The sequence below is a fragment of the Herpailurus yagouaroundi genome, unplaced genomic scaffold (genome assembly GCF_014898765.1).
Source record: "Herpailurus yagouaroundi ecotype Mexico unplaced genomic scaffold, PumYag 140, whole genome shotgun sequence".
In the NCBI taxonomy this organism is placed as follows: domain Eukaryota; kingdom Metazoa; phylum Chordata; class Mammalia; order Carnivora; family Felidae; genus Herpailurus; species Herpailurus yagouaroundi.
In genome coordinates, this window is record NW_024412395.1 from 63228218 (window position 1) to 63246436 (window position 18219).

Consider the following 18219-nt stretch of genomic DNA (forward strand, 5'->3'; position numbering starts at 1 on the left):
GGGGAAGGGGGGCGGTAAAGAATAGGGTAGAATCAAGGATGACTCCCAGGCCTGGAGCATGGGTATGCTGGTGCCTCGTAACCATATAAAAAAATACTCAAAAAGAATAGGCAGATGAGGGGAAGGAAAGGAGGAGTTCACTTTGTGGCATGATGAGATTGAAGGGCTCGGGATTAGATGTGAGAATCTGGAATGTACTCTTATCTCAAAAGTGTAGTGAAGTCGTTATCTCTTATCTCTTGGAATCCCCGTCCAGAGCTGTCTTTTATTCTCTTAAGCTATATATAAGTGAGCTTTCGAAATACAATGGACAAAACTTGATCCATTAACTGCAATCTGACAGTCAAAAGACACAGATTCTCTCAAAAGTTATGAATCACCTCTTTCTTCTTAAGACAGCAAGTGTATTGGAGAATGATTTCTGGTTTGAATCTTCTCTCTCTTAATAGCTTTATGACCTTGCACAAGTCACTTATATGCCTCAGCTTCCTTTTCTTCAAAATGGGAATAATAGTACCCACCAGGTAGTTATTACAGTAAATTGAAATGCATAACACACTTAAAACAGCAGATGAAACATGCTAGTGTTATTAGTTCTTATTCTGGTTGCTGCTAACAATCCCTGAGAGGACATGTCCTTTCCTCAATCACGTTGTTATTAAACACTTACATTGTGCTTTGCCATTCATCGATCACTTCACATGAATAGTTCTCTTATTCTTCTCTATTCACAATGTCAATCTTGAATGACTTGCTCAAGGTCTAACATTAATGGCAAAGGTGGAATACCAACTAAGGGTCTAGAGCTCTAAAACTGTGCAATTGCAGAAATATAACCAATTCTTAATTATTCAAAACTGTAGGTCTCTTCTTTCTATACACCTAGCAGAAAGAGAAAGGCCAAATAGAACTTAAGTCAGTTTTGCTATTTATAGCAACAACTATTTGGAAGTCTGGTAGGAATGAAATTTTAAAAAATGAATCATTAAGATTTGGGGGCTACATAAGATTTTATTACCACAAATAATTAGGTTAGCTGTGATGAAATACCGTAACTCTGAGATCGTCTCTTCCCTACCCCACCCAGAATGCCTTGCAGTATTTTATGTAATGAGGCATCTTTAGGGGTGTCTGGGTGGCTCAGGCGGTTAAGCGTCTGAATCTTGGTTTCATCTCAGGTCACAATCTCACAGTTCGTGAGTTCAAGCCCCGTGTCAGGCTCCGCAGCTGGCAGCATGGAGCCTGCCTGGGACTCTTTCTCTCTTTCTCTTTCTCTCTCTCTCTCTCTCTCTCTCTCTCTCTCTCTCTCTGCCCCTTCCCTGCTCATGCTGTCTCTCTCTAAATAAAATTTTTTTTAAAAATCTTTAAAACTGTGTTCTCTCCAGTCTTAATCTAAAATTTCCATTTCTTCTTTCCATTCCATTTTCCTCCTATCACACTCAATAATTTTTCCTTCTTGGTATTTGGCCCCTCAAATATTTGTAGAGCAGGGCTGAAGAAAAGGCTGCCTGTTTCTCAGAGAGCAGAGATAGGACTAAACAGCAGTACATGCATGTGAAAGCTGGCATGGTCCCGGCAGCAAGAGAGGACCTGGCGAAATGTGTTGAGCAAGAACTGAGGTGACGAGCTAACACTACCGCAGAAACCAGCGATGACTGAGGATTGATTATAAAACCCTTGGCATGGTGAACCATGGGTACTGAATAAATAGCTGGGAAATATCACACATAAGTTTTCTTAAATTCTTGATCTCTACACATCCAAGATCAACTATTTATAATTAACAGACATCCATCAGACTCATTCTCTCTTCCTGTTGCTCCCAAAGGGATTTGTTCTTGATCCTGAGGTCCAGGTTAATTTATGTAAAATGAAATATTAAGCTTGTGTGTTCAGAAGTAAGATCTGCTTGTCCAGTTGGGTCCCCGTGTGGAGCTTGTTTTCCAGAGCTGAGGTGATAAAAATTCTAGGCTGTATCTGCATTGACCAGCCTACCGTTTCAAAAAAGAAAACATCATTTTGATACCACAATGATAACCATGGCGAAAAAGCAATAGCAGCAGCACCAATCTGTTAGGGACGATGTCCCAGGTACCATGATCTTTAACTTCATCTTCACCATGCCTGTGGGATGTAGGCAGTGCTGTTGCCATGATACAGATCAGAAAACTTTAAACCAGAGAGGTTATATAATTTCCCTGCACTAACACTTGATAGGAAGCAGAGTCCAGATTCAACACCTGGCCTGCTGGACTCCTACCCACACTCTTTACTCGCCATACAATACTGAAGACAGGACTAGAGGTCTTAACTGGCAGAAATGAATCCTCCGATAAAGCAGTTGTGCATGAAGCCACAACTCCATAGTAAATATACAATGTGGAAAAAGAATACATTTAATGTGAATTTGTTGGTAAGGGTCAGGATAGGATTTTTTTTTTTTTTTAACATATGCTGGCCCCTAGTATTTCAAAAGCAAAAAGTAGTTGGAAGCACTGCCCCATTTCAGCACGTAAATGGGCCTAAACTTGTTTGTGGAATCCTACTGTGCTAGGAGGGAAGAGACCCATGTGAAAATGGTAGGACTTGCAAATCCTCTTGGCATTGAAGGAATGTGAAGGGTGGCATCTTTTATTCGGGGAGACCTCATTTTTGTATTCGGCTGGATTCTAGTCATAAAACGTAAGTGATTCTGTTTATACCTAGAGGAAGAAAAAAAGCTGCTTCAAGGACTATCCTATCCCCCTGAACCAAGCAGTATATTGCATCGTAAATTAAACTGGCCACATATGGTAGTTACTAAGTAATTCCAGGTGTCCAACAGTTTGACCCAGGATAGGGAATGAAATTTTCAGCAAGCTGGCCTTGGAAGCCAGGGGACCCTTCAGGTTAGAATCCACCTCTCCATTCCCCATCCCCACTTCCCCTGAGGCTCCCACCTGCCACCAGGGCCAAGGACTCACACTGAAGGTTGTGGTAAAGGGAGGGAAAAGGGAGACCATCACAAAAATATGGCTCCTACTGCCGCCTACCCCTACCTATTTTTCCAGCAAGGATGCTGTCAACAAAGCAGCTATTATGGCCTTTGAAAGCAGCTCGGAAATCATGTCCCACTTAGTGACAAATTGTTTCCATGCATGTCCTATTTGAGAGCTTCAATGAGGCAGTTGTTCTGCATTTGGTCCCCAACGATAGGTAATTCAGGGACACTTAAGGAAGCTGCTTCCCATCCATATTGACCACAGCGTTTGAAAGCTGTTCATCTTGCCAAACCTCTCTCATTTGAGGTCCATCTCGAAGAGAGGTTTCAGAGCAAGTCTTTTCCTTTAACGGGAGGAAAGCATTTCAGAGTGAACCAAAGCCACCTCATTCCAGGTCATTGGCCCGAGCAAAGCACCAGTATTTAACAGATTCTAAGTGTCTGGCAAACCAGGGCAGCAACTGACCAAGCTCTTCCAGAAGCTGCACAGACTGTGACTCAAGAGTGTTCTTTGAGCCCAAAGATTAAGAAGAAATACATTTCTTTCTGCTTACATTATACAGCCAGTTATTCGTTCTTGATTAAAACCAAGACGACTTAATAGGTATATTCAAAGAGTAATTAAGTGAGGGGACCATGGAAAAGCTTCTGGAATCTTTCTGTTCAGTTTTGGTTTTACAGCTATTTGTACTCTCTGCCTCTCCACTCATTTTATGGTAATCATGCCAATGTGCACAGAAAACAATTTTTCCAAATCAATTCTCTGACAGCCAAGAACTGTTACCTAGAGATGGACTATGGGCATGAGCTTAGGCTGAGCAGGTCAAGTGGCAGGAGGAAAAATTTGATGCCCAGGAAATGAACAGAGGAGGCAATCGAGTCAGCACATTTAATAACAGAGTTCATCTGGGGAAGGTATGAAAGAGAACAGACCATAACAAATATGAAATTCTATGAAGGGTGAAATTTGAGTTGAGGGGTAATTGGTAGGAGTGCTATTAAGTGAGAATTAAATGAACCATAATGAACCAGGTTTAGCTGGGGTCTTCAGAGTTATGACTGTCCTAATTAGACCAAATACTAGTGAGAAAACAACTTGTGGTTGATTCCATTAATGCAGAACTACAATCAAGCTTTACAGTAGGGAAAGATGAAAATGAATGTGTGGTTGGTGCACACACAGCACAAAGGGCATGAAATAAGGTATTAAAGACATATTTGCAGGGCATAACAAACAGTAGGGCAAGGGGTGAGATTAAAAGTAACATTACGTGAGCATATGATGATAGCACACCTTAAATATAACTCCTTTCATCCATATGTCACTTACAAAAGGACTTGAAGGCATGTGGGAATGTGAAAAGAGCCCAGCAATTCACTTCGCCAGCTCTGTGGCTGGGAGCAAGTCACAGAAGCTAATTAGCAGTGCATAGCAATGTTTCACAGCTGTTTCAGTCTGGAATGGAAGAACAATTTATCTCATTGAAAGGACGAAGAAATTTAAGGTGAAGGTAATTGCTCAAATTGGACTTTGAGCAAACACATATCACTAACATCTGTGGGTTGGAGTAAGATTACTGAAATTATCTAGGCATTTTTAATGATTAGAAGAAAATGGTGCTTCAGTTTTTCTGTTTTCACCATACAATCTTGACAAGCAGCTACAACAGGAAAAATACGGAAAATGCGTGATTGAGAATGCAAGAGAATCCGGCAAGAAAGTTCAGTGACTGTAAACAAATTAAGAAAGTAAAAAAAGAGCATCACTATGCAAGATGTGGTTACTTAGACATGGAAAGCACGGAAAGCGCAGGGTCACTGTTGAGCACAAGTGTGACGGGGAGTGGAATGAACTGCAAGTTTTAGAAAGACGGATAGCCTATCGGAATGGAGTGCATCAGTCTGGAAGAGAGAAGAAAGAAGTGGTGCTCCAGAGAGGAGTGATGAAGAGAAGCGACCCCAAGAAAAAAAAAAAAAAAAAAAAAGGCGAGTAACAAAAACTCCGAGAAGTGGGGTAGCAAGAGGTCGGGACGGAGGCTGGGCCAGAGCCGGACTCACCCGCTCCGTCCGCGGTAACGATGGCCTCGGGAGAGATGCACACGCCACGGTCATAAACAGGCAGCTCCTCGCAGGCCAGACTCTCGGGCCACGAGTGGCGGTACTTGATGAGGATGGGCTCGCAGCCCTGCCGGGCCCGCTCGCACACAGACTTGCAGGGCTTGATGGGCTCGTGCTGGAAGTCAATGGTGCAGATGGGCGCATACATGGCACAGAGGAAGAAGAGCAGATCCGGGCTGCACTGGGTGCCCAGCAGACCTTCGAACTGCTCAATGGCCAGGATGGCGTTAGCCTGGGTGCTGTGGTGCAGGTGGTTGGGCATCTTGGTCATGTTCCAGGGCAGGGACTTGCACAGGGGGATGCGCACGGGCTCGCAGGCTGCAGCTCGTGCTCCGGGCACCCAGAGCAGACAGAGCGCAGCCAGGGCGAGCAGCCCGGCCCGCAGCAGCAGCATCCCTCCTGGACTGCCGCAGACCATGATCCCGGCAGGACGGGGCAGGGTTCAGCAGTGCCGAAGACGCCGACAGGCCCGCTTCGCGGTCCCCTCTTCCCCCCTGGAAGTGGACACAATGATCTGGAGCTTCTCCTCCCCCGACGATCTCAGTTTCTTTCCTTGGATCAAATTCCCCCAATGGGGTCCCACGAGCTCCGCCGACCTCCGGCCGCCGCCGCCCCTGCCTCTCTGGCTGTTCTTTCTCGACGTCTAAGCCTTCTGGGGCAGCAGCATCTATTTATTCCTCGCTCCCTCTGGCAGAAGCGTCAGATTCGCAGATGAATCAGATTAGAGGAAAACAAGAGGAAGCGAGGGAGAAATAAAATCAAAAGTAAAATTCAGCTGAGGCAGTTGGAGCTCTGGACTGTCACGTCCCCTGGATTATGAAAAGGTGCTAACAGAAGCATGAAATTCTCCAACCGGGGAAGGAGGGGCTGGGGCGGGGGAGGGGAAACCAGAGGGAAAAGACTCCTAATGGGGGAGGAGGGTGCTGTAAGAGTTTCAGTTCTTGTAGGCTGAGCAAAAAGATCCAGTTCTTGGTGGGAGTTGACGCTGCTGCAGCAGCGACCGCCGCAGGCAGGAAAGACCAGCCGGAGGAGCCTCGACGCGAGAGGTCTGTGCCTCGGCCCCGCTGCGCTCCACTTTCCCACCTCCGGGCCAGAGAGGCAGCCCCGCCCCCACCCCCTACCGCCAACCCCTCGGTGCAGTCCCAGCCCTCCAATGCCAGCTCCTCTTCCTGGGATGGGAGCGGCGGTGGGGGTGGGGGTGGGGGGAAAGACAAGGTCTGCCGGTTGGAGGCAGAGGGGAGGGAAGCCTCGAGAAGCAGCCAGGATGCCGTAACGCAACACAGCGCTGACTTGAGACGTGCACCTCTTTCCCATCCCCACGCTGGCTCCAAAGAAAAGCCCCCAGACCCTCGCTGAAAGCCCACCCCAATCCCTGACGGAGGAGTACCAAGTTCCCCACTTGGGAGCCCACCCAAGCACCCTCACTCCCTGGAGACAGCTCTTCAGGCAAACTACCGCTTTACCTCTGCGCATCACCAGCTCTGCACAAAGTCAGACTTCAGGAGGGAGGACTTCAGCAGTGTCACTTTAAATGTCCAAGTCACAGAAAACACAGCCCCCTGCATGCAGTGGTGAAGGTTTATCACCCAGAGTTCAGGACTACAGAAGTCTGCATTATGAATAACAAAGTGGTGGGCGGGGGAGGGGGGGCAGCCTTTCATAAAAAGGAAAGAAATCTGTACATAATACAAGTAGGCCACCAGAAGCAAGAAACAGGTTTTTTAAAAAGCATTTTTTTCTTTGCCCTGCAGAATTAGAACTTTGGAGTTTTGCTTCTTAAGGTGAAGAGTGAAAAACTACCTGCTTTGAAGTATCTGGTTTTTGTTTTGTTCTGTTTTCTGATTTTACTCACTAAAATAAAATGGCATTTATTATTCAACTCTTGTCACCACGGATTTCACCTAACACTTGAAAGAAATGTGTAGGAAAGTTACACCACACAGGTAATAATAATCATGATGATGATAACAATAAAACCCTTCCCATCCAAATTAGCTCAATCTAGAGAAGAAAATAGAAACCAGATCCCCTCCTGGTCTTCTCTGTCACTAATGAGCCACATCTTTTCCTTCCTCTCCCCCTCTGCCTTCTCAGGGCATATTGTAAATGGAATGACCTATTGAGGCCCTGCACCCTGCCCTTTAACCCAGCAAAAGGATTGTAGAATGTCAGAAAACACAGCTTTCATTGAGAAGAGAAAGAAACCTTAAAACAAAACAGGAAGTCACCTTTGCCCTGCATCATTGAAATATTTCACTGCTTTAATCCAGCCATTTCTCAGAGTCAACAAGAAGCAGAAAAATGATGCCCCCGCTTTAGAGCACACAGGGAGTTGTGGGTGTCCATTCCCCGTCACTGACCTGATGGCACTTACAAAACATCAGTGCTCACTTGAGTTTATGAAATTTTATCTCTAAAATGGCCATAAAGAGCAGTTTGTGACTATAGTAAATTTCTTCAGAAGCAAGTTTGTTCCACTTAGGAGAAGACACAACAGATGGTAGATAGGGAGTCATTTAGTTAGTACAAACTTTGCCTGGTCTACAATTATTTCATGTAATGTAAGAATACAAAGCCAAAATTGTATAAACGAATTAGATGAAAGATACTATAGCAAGTAAAATTTGGGGGGAAAAACAAATTTGAAACAGTCAATATTAGAACATTTGGGGGAATCCATATTTTAAAATGTAGGTGGAATTTTCAATAAATTAGAAGAAGGAAGTGAACCATAGATGCAATGGATTGTTTGCTATATGTGTTTCCCTGTTTGCCATAAGTCTTTCAGTATAAGAGGAAACGAGCTAATTGTTTTTATGGTTCCACAACTGTCTGAAATAAAAGCTTACTTTCCTTCCCCTTCACAGAAGTTAATTATCCACTTTGTCTAACATGTCCCCTCACAATTTTAGTCTCTAATCCAAACTTGTCTTTATCAACACCCAAAATAAATTTCACTGCCTCCCACATGTCTTTTTGAATACACTGCCTGGTTTTGTTCATTTTTCTAGTCAGTTCCTCTTGAACTTTGTTCATTTGTGCAAATTATTCTTTAGCACCTGTCAATTTATTGCTTTAAAATATTTTTCTTTTGTTATTTCATCTGGGCGTGCCCTGCCTTCCTAAATAGTATGTATGATTTTCTTCAAAGAAGAGAGTTCATCCTCTATGTCTTTTGAAATAAGCATTTGAGAACTGTGAGCTGATGGAATTTGGAATGCAATGTTTTAAATATTAAAACATAAATGTCTAAAAACATATAATAAATAAATGCCTTAAAGAGAAATAAAATACAAGGGCGCCTGGGTGGCTCAGTTGGTTAAGCGTCCAACTTTGGCTTAGGTCATGATCTCACGGGTTCGTTAGTCCGAGCCCCACGTGGGGCTCTCTGCTGACAGTTCAGAGCCTGGAGCCTGCTTCAGATTCTGCGTCTCCCTCTCCCTGCTCCTCCCCACCCATGCTCTGTCTCTGTCTATCTCTCAAAAAAAAAACAAAATGTAAAAAAAAAAAAATTAAGAAAAGAGAAATAAAATACAGTTGGAATAAATAGAGTCAAGTCTGAAAACCAAGCTATGTGATCATGAAGGAAACACAAATTAGATAAGGAATACAGTCTCCACTAGTAGATGAGCCATGCCCCTAAAAGTGAGTGCCTTCCAAAAGGCCCACATTTACAGAAATTAAGGGAAGGTTGAAACCTGATTCCTCAGAGGAAATGGGGTCGTAGGTAATTTGTTTCTCTTATGTTATTTTAAGGTTTAATTTAACAAGCATTGAACTGACCCTGATCCATTAGGACCCTGATCCTAATGTAAAAGTGCACCAGGACTGTGTGATAGCCGCCTGTTTAGATATCTCTCCACATCTGTTGAAAAGGCATTAAGGTAAATAATCTGCATGGAACACATAAGTGGCTGTAGAATTGAAGCTTTTAAAGGAAATTTTGATGGGCAGAGCAACAGGGATCTTTTAAAACTCACTCTCTAGAACTAAGGATGAAAATCACAGATTTTTACAGTGGGCTTTATGTTTGAGAAAGTTATGAAGGTGGCAAATGCAAACTATTAGTGTACCAATACCCTACTGAAAAATATCTTATGAACCCTAGATTTCAGGACCTTGAAAGGCTCCCCAACACACATCTCGGGCCTTTCAAGGGGGTGAGGGCACTTCAGAGTAACCATGTGGCACGTGACTCTCTGAGAGGCAGCATAGCACCCATCTCCAGCACCTATTTGGGACTGTGAGTCAATTCTGGGCTCAACAGCTGCTTGGAAGTATCCCCAGACCTAGGCATGGCCAGTCTTCTTAGAATGCATGATGGCATTGGCATTTCATCTAACTTCCTGACAAGGGTTCCAGTGGTGATTTCAAGGAAAGATCTTCCTGTATAGAATTGTTGAATCATTATATTGTACACCTGAAACTGATATAACATTGTATGTTAACTATACTGGCATTAAAATTGTTTTAAATAAAAATAAATATGGACAGGGAAATAAAAGATCTTTCACTGTGAAATAGCCTTCTTTCCAAAATTTAAATTCGACCAAAAAAAAAAAAAAAAGAATTTGTGATGTATTTTGTCAACAATTTAAGTATTAATATGCTTTTTCATCTGGTAAATACACTTTACACTTACCCCAGGTTTGTGCTTGTAAGACAATCTACATCTGTCCTTTAAGAAAATGTGGTTACATCGTTTTGTTTTGTTTTGTGTTTTTGACATCACACACAAGCAGGGGAGAGGGGAAGAGGGAGAGACAGACAGAGAGAATCTTAAGCAGGCTCCACGCTCAACGTGGGCTCAATCCCACAACCCTGGGATCATGACCTGAGCTGAAATCAAGAGTCAACCACTCAACTGACTCAGCCACCCAGGCACCCAAAAAAACGTGCTTACGTTTCTTCAAGCAGGGCTGATGTGTGCAATAATTAACAACTAGTACAGCATGGGCATCCATCAGTCAGAATGACTGAGGCCAGTCCCATTCTGTACCAACTGGGGATCAGCCCTAGGTACCCAGGGAGCAAGAGAACTAGTGTTTATTGAGTGCCTACTATCTGTGAGGCATATAAACCATACGATACTTTACAAGAGGTATTAATTCCAAAGATGAAGAAACTGAGGCTCAGAGGAAAGAAGGACTTACCCAAAGTTCTCACAGCTAGATAAGGGCCAGTCAGAGATGGGACTTGAATCCATGCTCTTTCCCCAACTCCAACAATCACACTTTTTCCTAAGCAGAAAGGATTTGGGAATGGGAAAGACCACGGCTTTCTGTGGACCTAGGTCTTAGCCTGAACCCTGTCCACACTGCTTATCAGACAGTGACTGTGCCCGCCGGCCCCCCCCCCCCACCCCCCGCCACCCAGGAATAGAATGCAAATCCTTGTGCTTCGAATGAGGCTTCATGGCCTCATTCATGGCTTCATGGCCTCATTCAAGCTGTTCTGTGCACCTAGAAATTCCTCAAGTTCCACTTTAAGAAGATATTACCTGTCCAGTCTCCAAACAATCCAGAAAATCTTCCCACCTGTTAGGTACATCAACATTAAGGCAGTGACTCTCAAACTGTGACCTGCAGCAAAATCCCCTGCAGGACTATTGAAAACACAGATTGTGTGGGCCTCATCCAGAATTTCTGGTATGGTGGGTCCTCTGGGGGTAGGGCCTGAGAATTTGCATTTCTCATATGTTCCCATGTGATGCTGATACTGCTGTCCAGGGACAACACTTTGAGAGTCACTCTTTTGAACTAGATATGAAGCCTTGATTTGCCTTAGTAAACTTTGCATGCTATAAAGCTTTCATTTTTATGGAAACCAATTTGACAAGAAACTTCATATATTGAAAAAAAAAAAGCTTTCATTTTTTAATCTCCTGCCTATCTTTTCTTAGGAGGAACTTAGAAACATAATTTCAATAAAGCAGCCTAATATCTAAATTATACTCTGAAGGGAGGCCAGGGAGGAAGACAGGACTAGACTTGTCTACTAGTTACTCAAAGGTCAACCTCAGAGCCCCAGTGAGAGTTGACAATACAATCAGCTACTCTCTGACCCTAATGTACTTTCCTAAAGGAAAATAGCAACACTCCACCCCCACTGCTACAAAAGAACAATAGATCCACTTCAAAGAAGTTCCAGAAGCAACCATAGTATCTTAGTAATGGAATGAACCTCAACAATTTAGCCTACCCACCTGTTCCTCCCCCCTGTAACCTCCTAGGCTTCCCTATCTTATTTGGGGGGAAAAAAAAACAAAACCTCAGAAAAATAACTTAGGTAAAGCCATGAAGTCAGTTAACGGCAGTTAACGTGCTCAGTTCAATATTCTTTCCACTTACACCATCCTTCTCTGTTGGAAGTGTGTTTTCCTTATATTTGGAAACACCAACGCCTATATACAATATGTATGACAATTAAACATAATGGTATCCAGCTTTCACAATCCCTTAAAATCATCCAAACCTCCCAAACAACCCAAATGGACTTGGGGTCCAGAAGGGGACGTAAGGGACACATCCAAGAGGACCTCAGACTGTAGTGCTTCCCCTGTCTAATGTCAGTTGAAACCCAGATGAACCTGAACTTCTTTCAAATCTCCCTTTGACAAGATTTAATTACAGATGATTTCTAGAATACCCTTTTGCCATCTTACTCTAGAATAGACCTGCACGTTTTGCTACGTCTTTCATCTTATATATTTAAAATCTTTATTTACTCCTCAGTTCCCTCTCTGATGGTGATAGAAGGGAAGTCAAGTGGCACAGAGGTCATTCCAACATGGGCTTTTGGCTTGAGTTATGACTGAATAACTGAGCAACTGACTGTGACCATCAAGGCCAAGTTAGAAAATGGCCTTAAAATAATCCCCACAATATTAGAAATCCTGCAAAACAGTAAGAAGCAATAACCTGGCCAGTTCACAGTCATTTGATATTTGTTAAATGTGAGTCATATACCTCATGTTTAACCTGGAAGATGAATCACTCTCCTCCATGCATATATAAATAATGAGAACATGAATCTGCCAAATTAGCAAATATATCAATTACTAGACCCAATGAATTTTTTTAAAGTCTAAAATTGTTTCTTCAGGTTTGAAGGATAAATGTCCATCAGAATATCAGAAATTGCTATTGAAAGATTTCTAGGGTCAAATGAGATATTTCAAAATAATTTAGCCATTGGAAAAGGCCTAAATCTTGACATGGATCCTCCTAGTACTAACAAAACCTTTCTTGAGACTAGGCTTATTATCTCTATATCACCAATCAACTAATTTACCCCATGTGAGAATCCTGGCCTACTGACCTTGCTAACCCAAGAACATTAATCATCTTGTTCAGTCTTTCCCCCATGATCCTTCCTCTTTTTTTTTTTTTTTTTTTTTTTTTTTGTTGCTTTTTTTTTTTTTTTGAGAGAGAGAGCATGAGCCGGGGAAGGGCAGAGAGAAAGGGAGAGAGAGAATCCCAAGCAGACTCCATGCTGTCAGCACGGAGCCTGACACGGGGCTCAATCCCATGTACCATGAGATCATGACCTGAGTGAGAATCAAGAGTCGGACACTCAATCGACTGAGCCACCCAGGCGCACCCCCATAATCCCTTCTAATTGATGCCCTGACCCTCAAGATGCCCCTCATCTACTTTACTCTTCCCATCACTGGCTAATAACTCTACCTCTAACACTCTTTCACCCTTTCCATTTTTCCTTCATAAAGAACTGGATCATGAGGAGGCAAATGCAGATGTTATTTTATTCTTCCTCTGTATCTTGTTTTGTTATTATCTGTCTGAAATTTGTCCCTGGGAAATCTATTTTTCCTCACTCAAACTTGGGCTCCTTTTTTCATGTATTTATTCACTAAGTTGGAAGCAGAAAAAGCTGGAATTTCATCAGACCAGAGGTTTGAATCTTGTAGACTATATCATAATAACAAACACTTATACAGCATCTATTATGATTCACGATATGCCAGGCACGATTAAAGCATCTAACTCATTCAATCATCATAACAGCTCTATAACACAGGAACATTGTTACTCCCATTTTATGAATGAGGAAGCTGAGCCACAGAGGGAATCATTTCCCCAAGAACTTACGACTTCATCAGAGGTCATAGCAGGATTCCGATTCAGACAATCCAGCTGCAAAGCCTGAACATTTCCACTTAGCACTGCATCGCTCTACGTGAGAAGTTGCTCCTTCCCTAGACGCAGCACCCACGAGGAGCGGTTTGGTATGCTTTTACTTCATATAAATACTCTACCTACTAAACTGCATGACATTCCTCAGGTATCTATTTTTAATAACAGTTGTGTTAAGATATAATTTATATAAAATATAAAAGCTTTACTCTTTTAAAGCCTACAATCCAGTGGTTCTTAGCTCATTCACAGAGTTATGTAACACCATGAATCCATAAAAGGAACCTTACCCATTAGCAGTCACTTCTCATTTCCCCTTAATCCCTTCAGCCCTAGATAACAACTAATCTACATTCTGTATTTATAGATTTGCCTGTTTTAGACATATATATGCACGTCCATAGAAATGGAATCATGCAATATGAGTTCTTTGCGACTGGCTTCTTCCACCTCCTATAATGTTCTTAGGTTCATCTATATTGTAGCCAAAAGGGGAGAAAAATCCAAATATCCATCAGCTGATGGGCATCTGTTTGTTTTTTTTTTTTTACACTTTTGAGCTATTATGAATAATGCTGCTGTAATATTTGTGCACACATTTTTGTGTGGATCTATGTTTTCATTTCTATTGGGCATATACTTAGGAGTGAACTAAATTGCTGGGTCATAAATAACTTTATGTTTAACTTTTTGAGGAACCGCCAAACTCTTTTCCAAGTCACTATACCATTTTGCATTCCTACCAGCAATGTAAAAGGTTCCAATTTCCCCACATCTTTGTCAACACTTACTATAAATGTCTGTCTTTTTTATTATCACAATCCTCATGAGTGTGAAATGACATCTCATTGTGATTTCGATGTGTATTTTCTTAACGACTATTCATAGTAAGCATCTTTTCAAGTGCTTATTTGCTATTTATATATCATGTCTGGGGAAATCTCAATTCAGATTCTTTGCATTTTTTAATTGGGTTGTTTGTCCTTGATGATTTTGCTTGTTTTGTTTTGTTGTGTTTTGTGTTGTTTTGAGTTGTAGGAGTTCTTTATATAGTCTAGACACAAGTTCCTTATCAGATAGATGATTTACAAATATCTTTTCCATTCTATGGTTTGTCTTTTCATTTGCTTAACAGTTCTCTTTGAAGCACAAAAGTTTTGAAAATTGATGAAGTTCAATTTTTTTTTCTTTTGCCCCTTGTGCTTTCTATTGTTATATCTAAGAAGGCTTTGAGTAACCCAAAATCACAAAGATTTAATCTTCTGCTTTCTTCTAAAAATTTTATAGTTTTTGCTGTTGTGCTTAGAGCTATGATCCATTTTGAGCTAGTTTTTGTGCAGTGTGAGGAAGAGGTCCAACTCCATTCTTTTGCATGTGCTTATCTAGTTGTCTCAGCACAATTTGCAGAAAAGATTATTCCTTCCCCATTTCATTGTCTTGACATCTCTATCAAAAATCAAGTGAATGTAGGGGCGCCTGGGTGGCGCAGTCGGTTGAGCGTCCGACTTCAGCCAGGTCACGATCTCGCGGTCCGTGAGTTCGAGCCCCGCGTCAGGCTCTGGGCTGATGGCTCAGAGCCTGGAGCCTGTTTCCGATTCTGTGTCTCCCTCTCTCTCTGCCCCTCGCCCGTTCATGCTGTCTCTCTCTGTCCCCCAAAAAATAAATAAACGTTGAAAAAAAATTAAAAAAAAAAATCAAGTGAACGTAAATGTAAAGGATCATTCTGGATTCTCAATTCTATTCTACTGATTCTCTTGATATCCTGGTTCATTCTGATGATAATTAGTGAAGACCTTAACACCAAGATTGGTTTTATTTAGGAAACGTTGTGTAAAGCCTGTCTTCTTTGAGCAATCTCTCAGAAATAATAAGGCAAGACAGGAAGATTATAATTTTCAAATCCCGCCCTGAGTGTATGACTGATATGTTATTAATTGAACACAATGGCAAATAATGTTTTGAACCCAAAGGAAAAGCATCTGGTTATACCCACTACTTATTATAACATTATGATGTAGGATAGTCTCTGGAATAATTCTAGGAGATAATTATACCTTCTATCTCTAAATAAAAACTTGTTTTTACTTATATCCTTATAAGAAATAAGATTCTAAGGCTATATAGAAAATATTTAAGAACTATAGTTAATAATAAGTAATGTGTTATTTTGATTCTCAGTATTTGCTATCAATCTGATCATGTACATTGTTAAAGTGACAGAGAAGTGAGAGCCTCTCCAATTCCTTGCTTGACCTGATGAGGTTTAGGATTTGATAGGATTTTGCACATAGGTCTTCTGGGAAACCACTCCCTTCCCCCTAGATACGTGTTCTATAACAGGCAACGTGGTACTTGGGAAAGTTTCCCAGAGAGAGAATCAGGGAAAGATCTTACATAGAGTTAACATCACTCAATTATTCCATCTGAGGTGAAAAGGGAGATAGGGACAAAAAATTAGCCATCTCTTTGTCCTGCCAAAAATAAAAGCCTGGCAAAGTTACGAAAACAACAACACACATGAAGATCAGTTAAGGCCATCCAGGTATTTCCTAAGTACAGAATTTCTGTAAATCTGCCTCCTTTTCTGATGGAAGCTCAGATTTTGACTTTTCACTAGTAACTGCCAAACAAAAACATTTTGAATTTTTTAAATATTTTGCAACAGTAAAAAATAGCATCCCTTTTCTTAGATTTCCTTTCTCACCAAATTTGAAACTAAAGTGATTTTAACTTGTGAGCATAATATAATCTGCTTTGAATGAAAACAGTTTATAGTTCTTCAAGAGGGCCTTGGAGGCAGGTGTCCATTGACATCTGTTTATACTGTTATAAACAATATAAATGTTTTCATGTTTTTTATTACAATAATGATGATGGTGATTAACACAATGACAACATAGCTATTAAGGTCTAAAAATCTGTGCCCAGTTGAACCAAACTGGACAGGATTCAGAAGAAACATGAAATGTTTCTTTTTTTTGAGGTGTGGGGGGGCAGGGAATGATGGAATATAATCTCTGGAAAAACCTTAAAGAATATTGTTACCCTGGAGGAGATAATTCATCCATTCGTTTATTGAACACTTGTTGTTGGCCTTCTAAGTTCCAGATAGTTTTAGGTGGAATAAATAGCACAATAAACAAAGCAAAGTCAGGACCGTAATAAAACTCGCATTCTGATAAAATTTTTCTCTACAAAATGGAAAGAACTATAAATGGTCAGCCCTGTATCTTAACTGAGGGAAGACTAAGTTACAACAGTATGTTATGGCAAGAGAGTTATACTAGATCTAAAGAATGTTTTGGGTAGAAGTTGGTAAAGTCCTGAAATTGTTCTCTTAAAAATTAAGTTACTGTTGAAAGAATACCTTTCTCCTCCAAGAGTTTAGATGACTCCACCTTGCAAACCAAGCCACAAATTTCATTCTTTTCTTCACACAGGTCCTACACTTCACATGGAAGACAAAGGCCCTGGGAGGTGAGGTTTAGAAAGAATGGGCAGATAGAAAACGATCAATTTGTCATTTTTGATAATGCATACAAACAGCTTTTGAAAAACTGCTTACATTTCACTGACACATATTTTCACGTTGGTGTATGTATTTATTTAGTCACTTTGCATATAATAATACTCTAAGTGTGTCATTATTTGTCCTGCAGGTGACATTTAATGTTTCATTTTACCAAATTATAGGTCCATATTTTCTGTTTCTTTTTCTTTCCCCACATCATCCATGGACATGTTTTTCTTTGCAGGAAATTGCATTTTCTCATCTAGATGTAAAAAAATGTTAATAGAAGTATCTGTAAGACCCTAATTGCCAGGTTTGCACAGGCCACAAGGAACTCTCTGTCACTCAGCACTGCATCAATAACTCAGTGTGCTGCCTAGTGTTACAAATATCATTTCTAGTGAAGGATTAGGTGGGGAACTTAGCAGCGCTTTACATCTGCTATGTATTTTGGCTTAGAACTTGTTTTTCTTTGAAGAATGTGGCCAACAACCGGCTATGGTTTTCCCTGAAGTATTTAAGAAGAATCAAAGAGAAAACTGTAAAATTGTAACACTCAATTCATAGTTAGATTATAACAAAGGAACCAAGGCAACCAAGAAACTACTTTACATCAAACAGAATTCAAGCAGATTTAGAAAAGAAAAAATTACCCAAATAGATAGCCAATCAATTGCTTCTATCTAGCTATTGCTACTAGGAAAACAAATTTCTAGGTTCTGTATATAAATAAACTTATTCTATAGTTTTAACAAATGTAATGTTCCTTAGGCATTCACACATTCCATGTTTTCAACCAATGTACAAAGAGAATTTTTCTTTCTTGAATATAGATCATTACGATTTGTGTCATTTCATATATAGATCTCAAAATAGGTAAAATGCATGTTCCCATTTTCGCATCTTAAATGGGTATACTGTTAATGTTATATCTCCAAGACTGTGATACATAATTGAACTAAGTTATGAGGATAAAATGCAGAAAAAAATGTTTGTTGGCTAACCATGATCAATACAGTGTAAAACTACCCCCTTCATCCCAGGAAGGGAAAGAGAGCAAAGGAAAGAGCAAAGGAACAGGTTGGTAGGATGCTGGGGACAAACTTAATGCTAGTAGGGAAACAAGAAGATATTTTGTCAGAGAGGAGGAGATGTCCACTTGTCTCCCCAGGATGGAAAATCATGGGAGGAACCTGAGCAGAGGAGCCATTTTCCTGACCTATGAATTTGAGCAAAGAGTGCTTCAGGCTTTTCCCTTCTCCTGGGAAGCTCTTCCACTCTTCTCCAGGTGGCCCCAGGGGGCTCAGCCACTGGAGGGAAAGCCTGAGGGGGTCCAGCATTCCTGTGACTGGGTATTTAATTCTTATTAATCCTGGAGTCAAAAATTAGCAAGCCCTGTTAGCCATACACCTAAAGCCACATCCCCTTATCAACTGTGTTAGTAATAACTTTCA

At 41.1% G+C, this 18219-nt stretch overlaps 1 protein-coding gene across 1 annotated transcript in view; it reads right to left on the bottom strand.

The window, feature by feature from the left end:
• Window positions 1-6187, bottom strand: part of FRZB (frizzled related protein) — a 32663-nt gene extending 26476 nt beyond the window's left edge. Inside the window, exon 1 of the mRNA XM_040475576.1 lies at window positions 5039-6187. Coding sequence (XP_040331510.1) covers window positions 5039-5516 — 478 coding nt within the window. The 5' untranslated portion in view covers window positions 5517-6187. The remainder of the gene's footprint in view (window positions 1-5038) is intronic.
• Between the last annotated feature and the right edge of the window lie 12032 nt (window positions 6188-18219).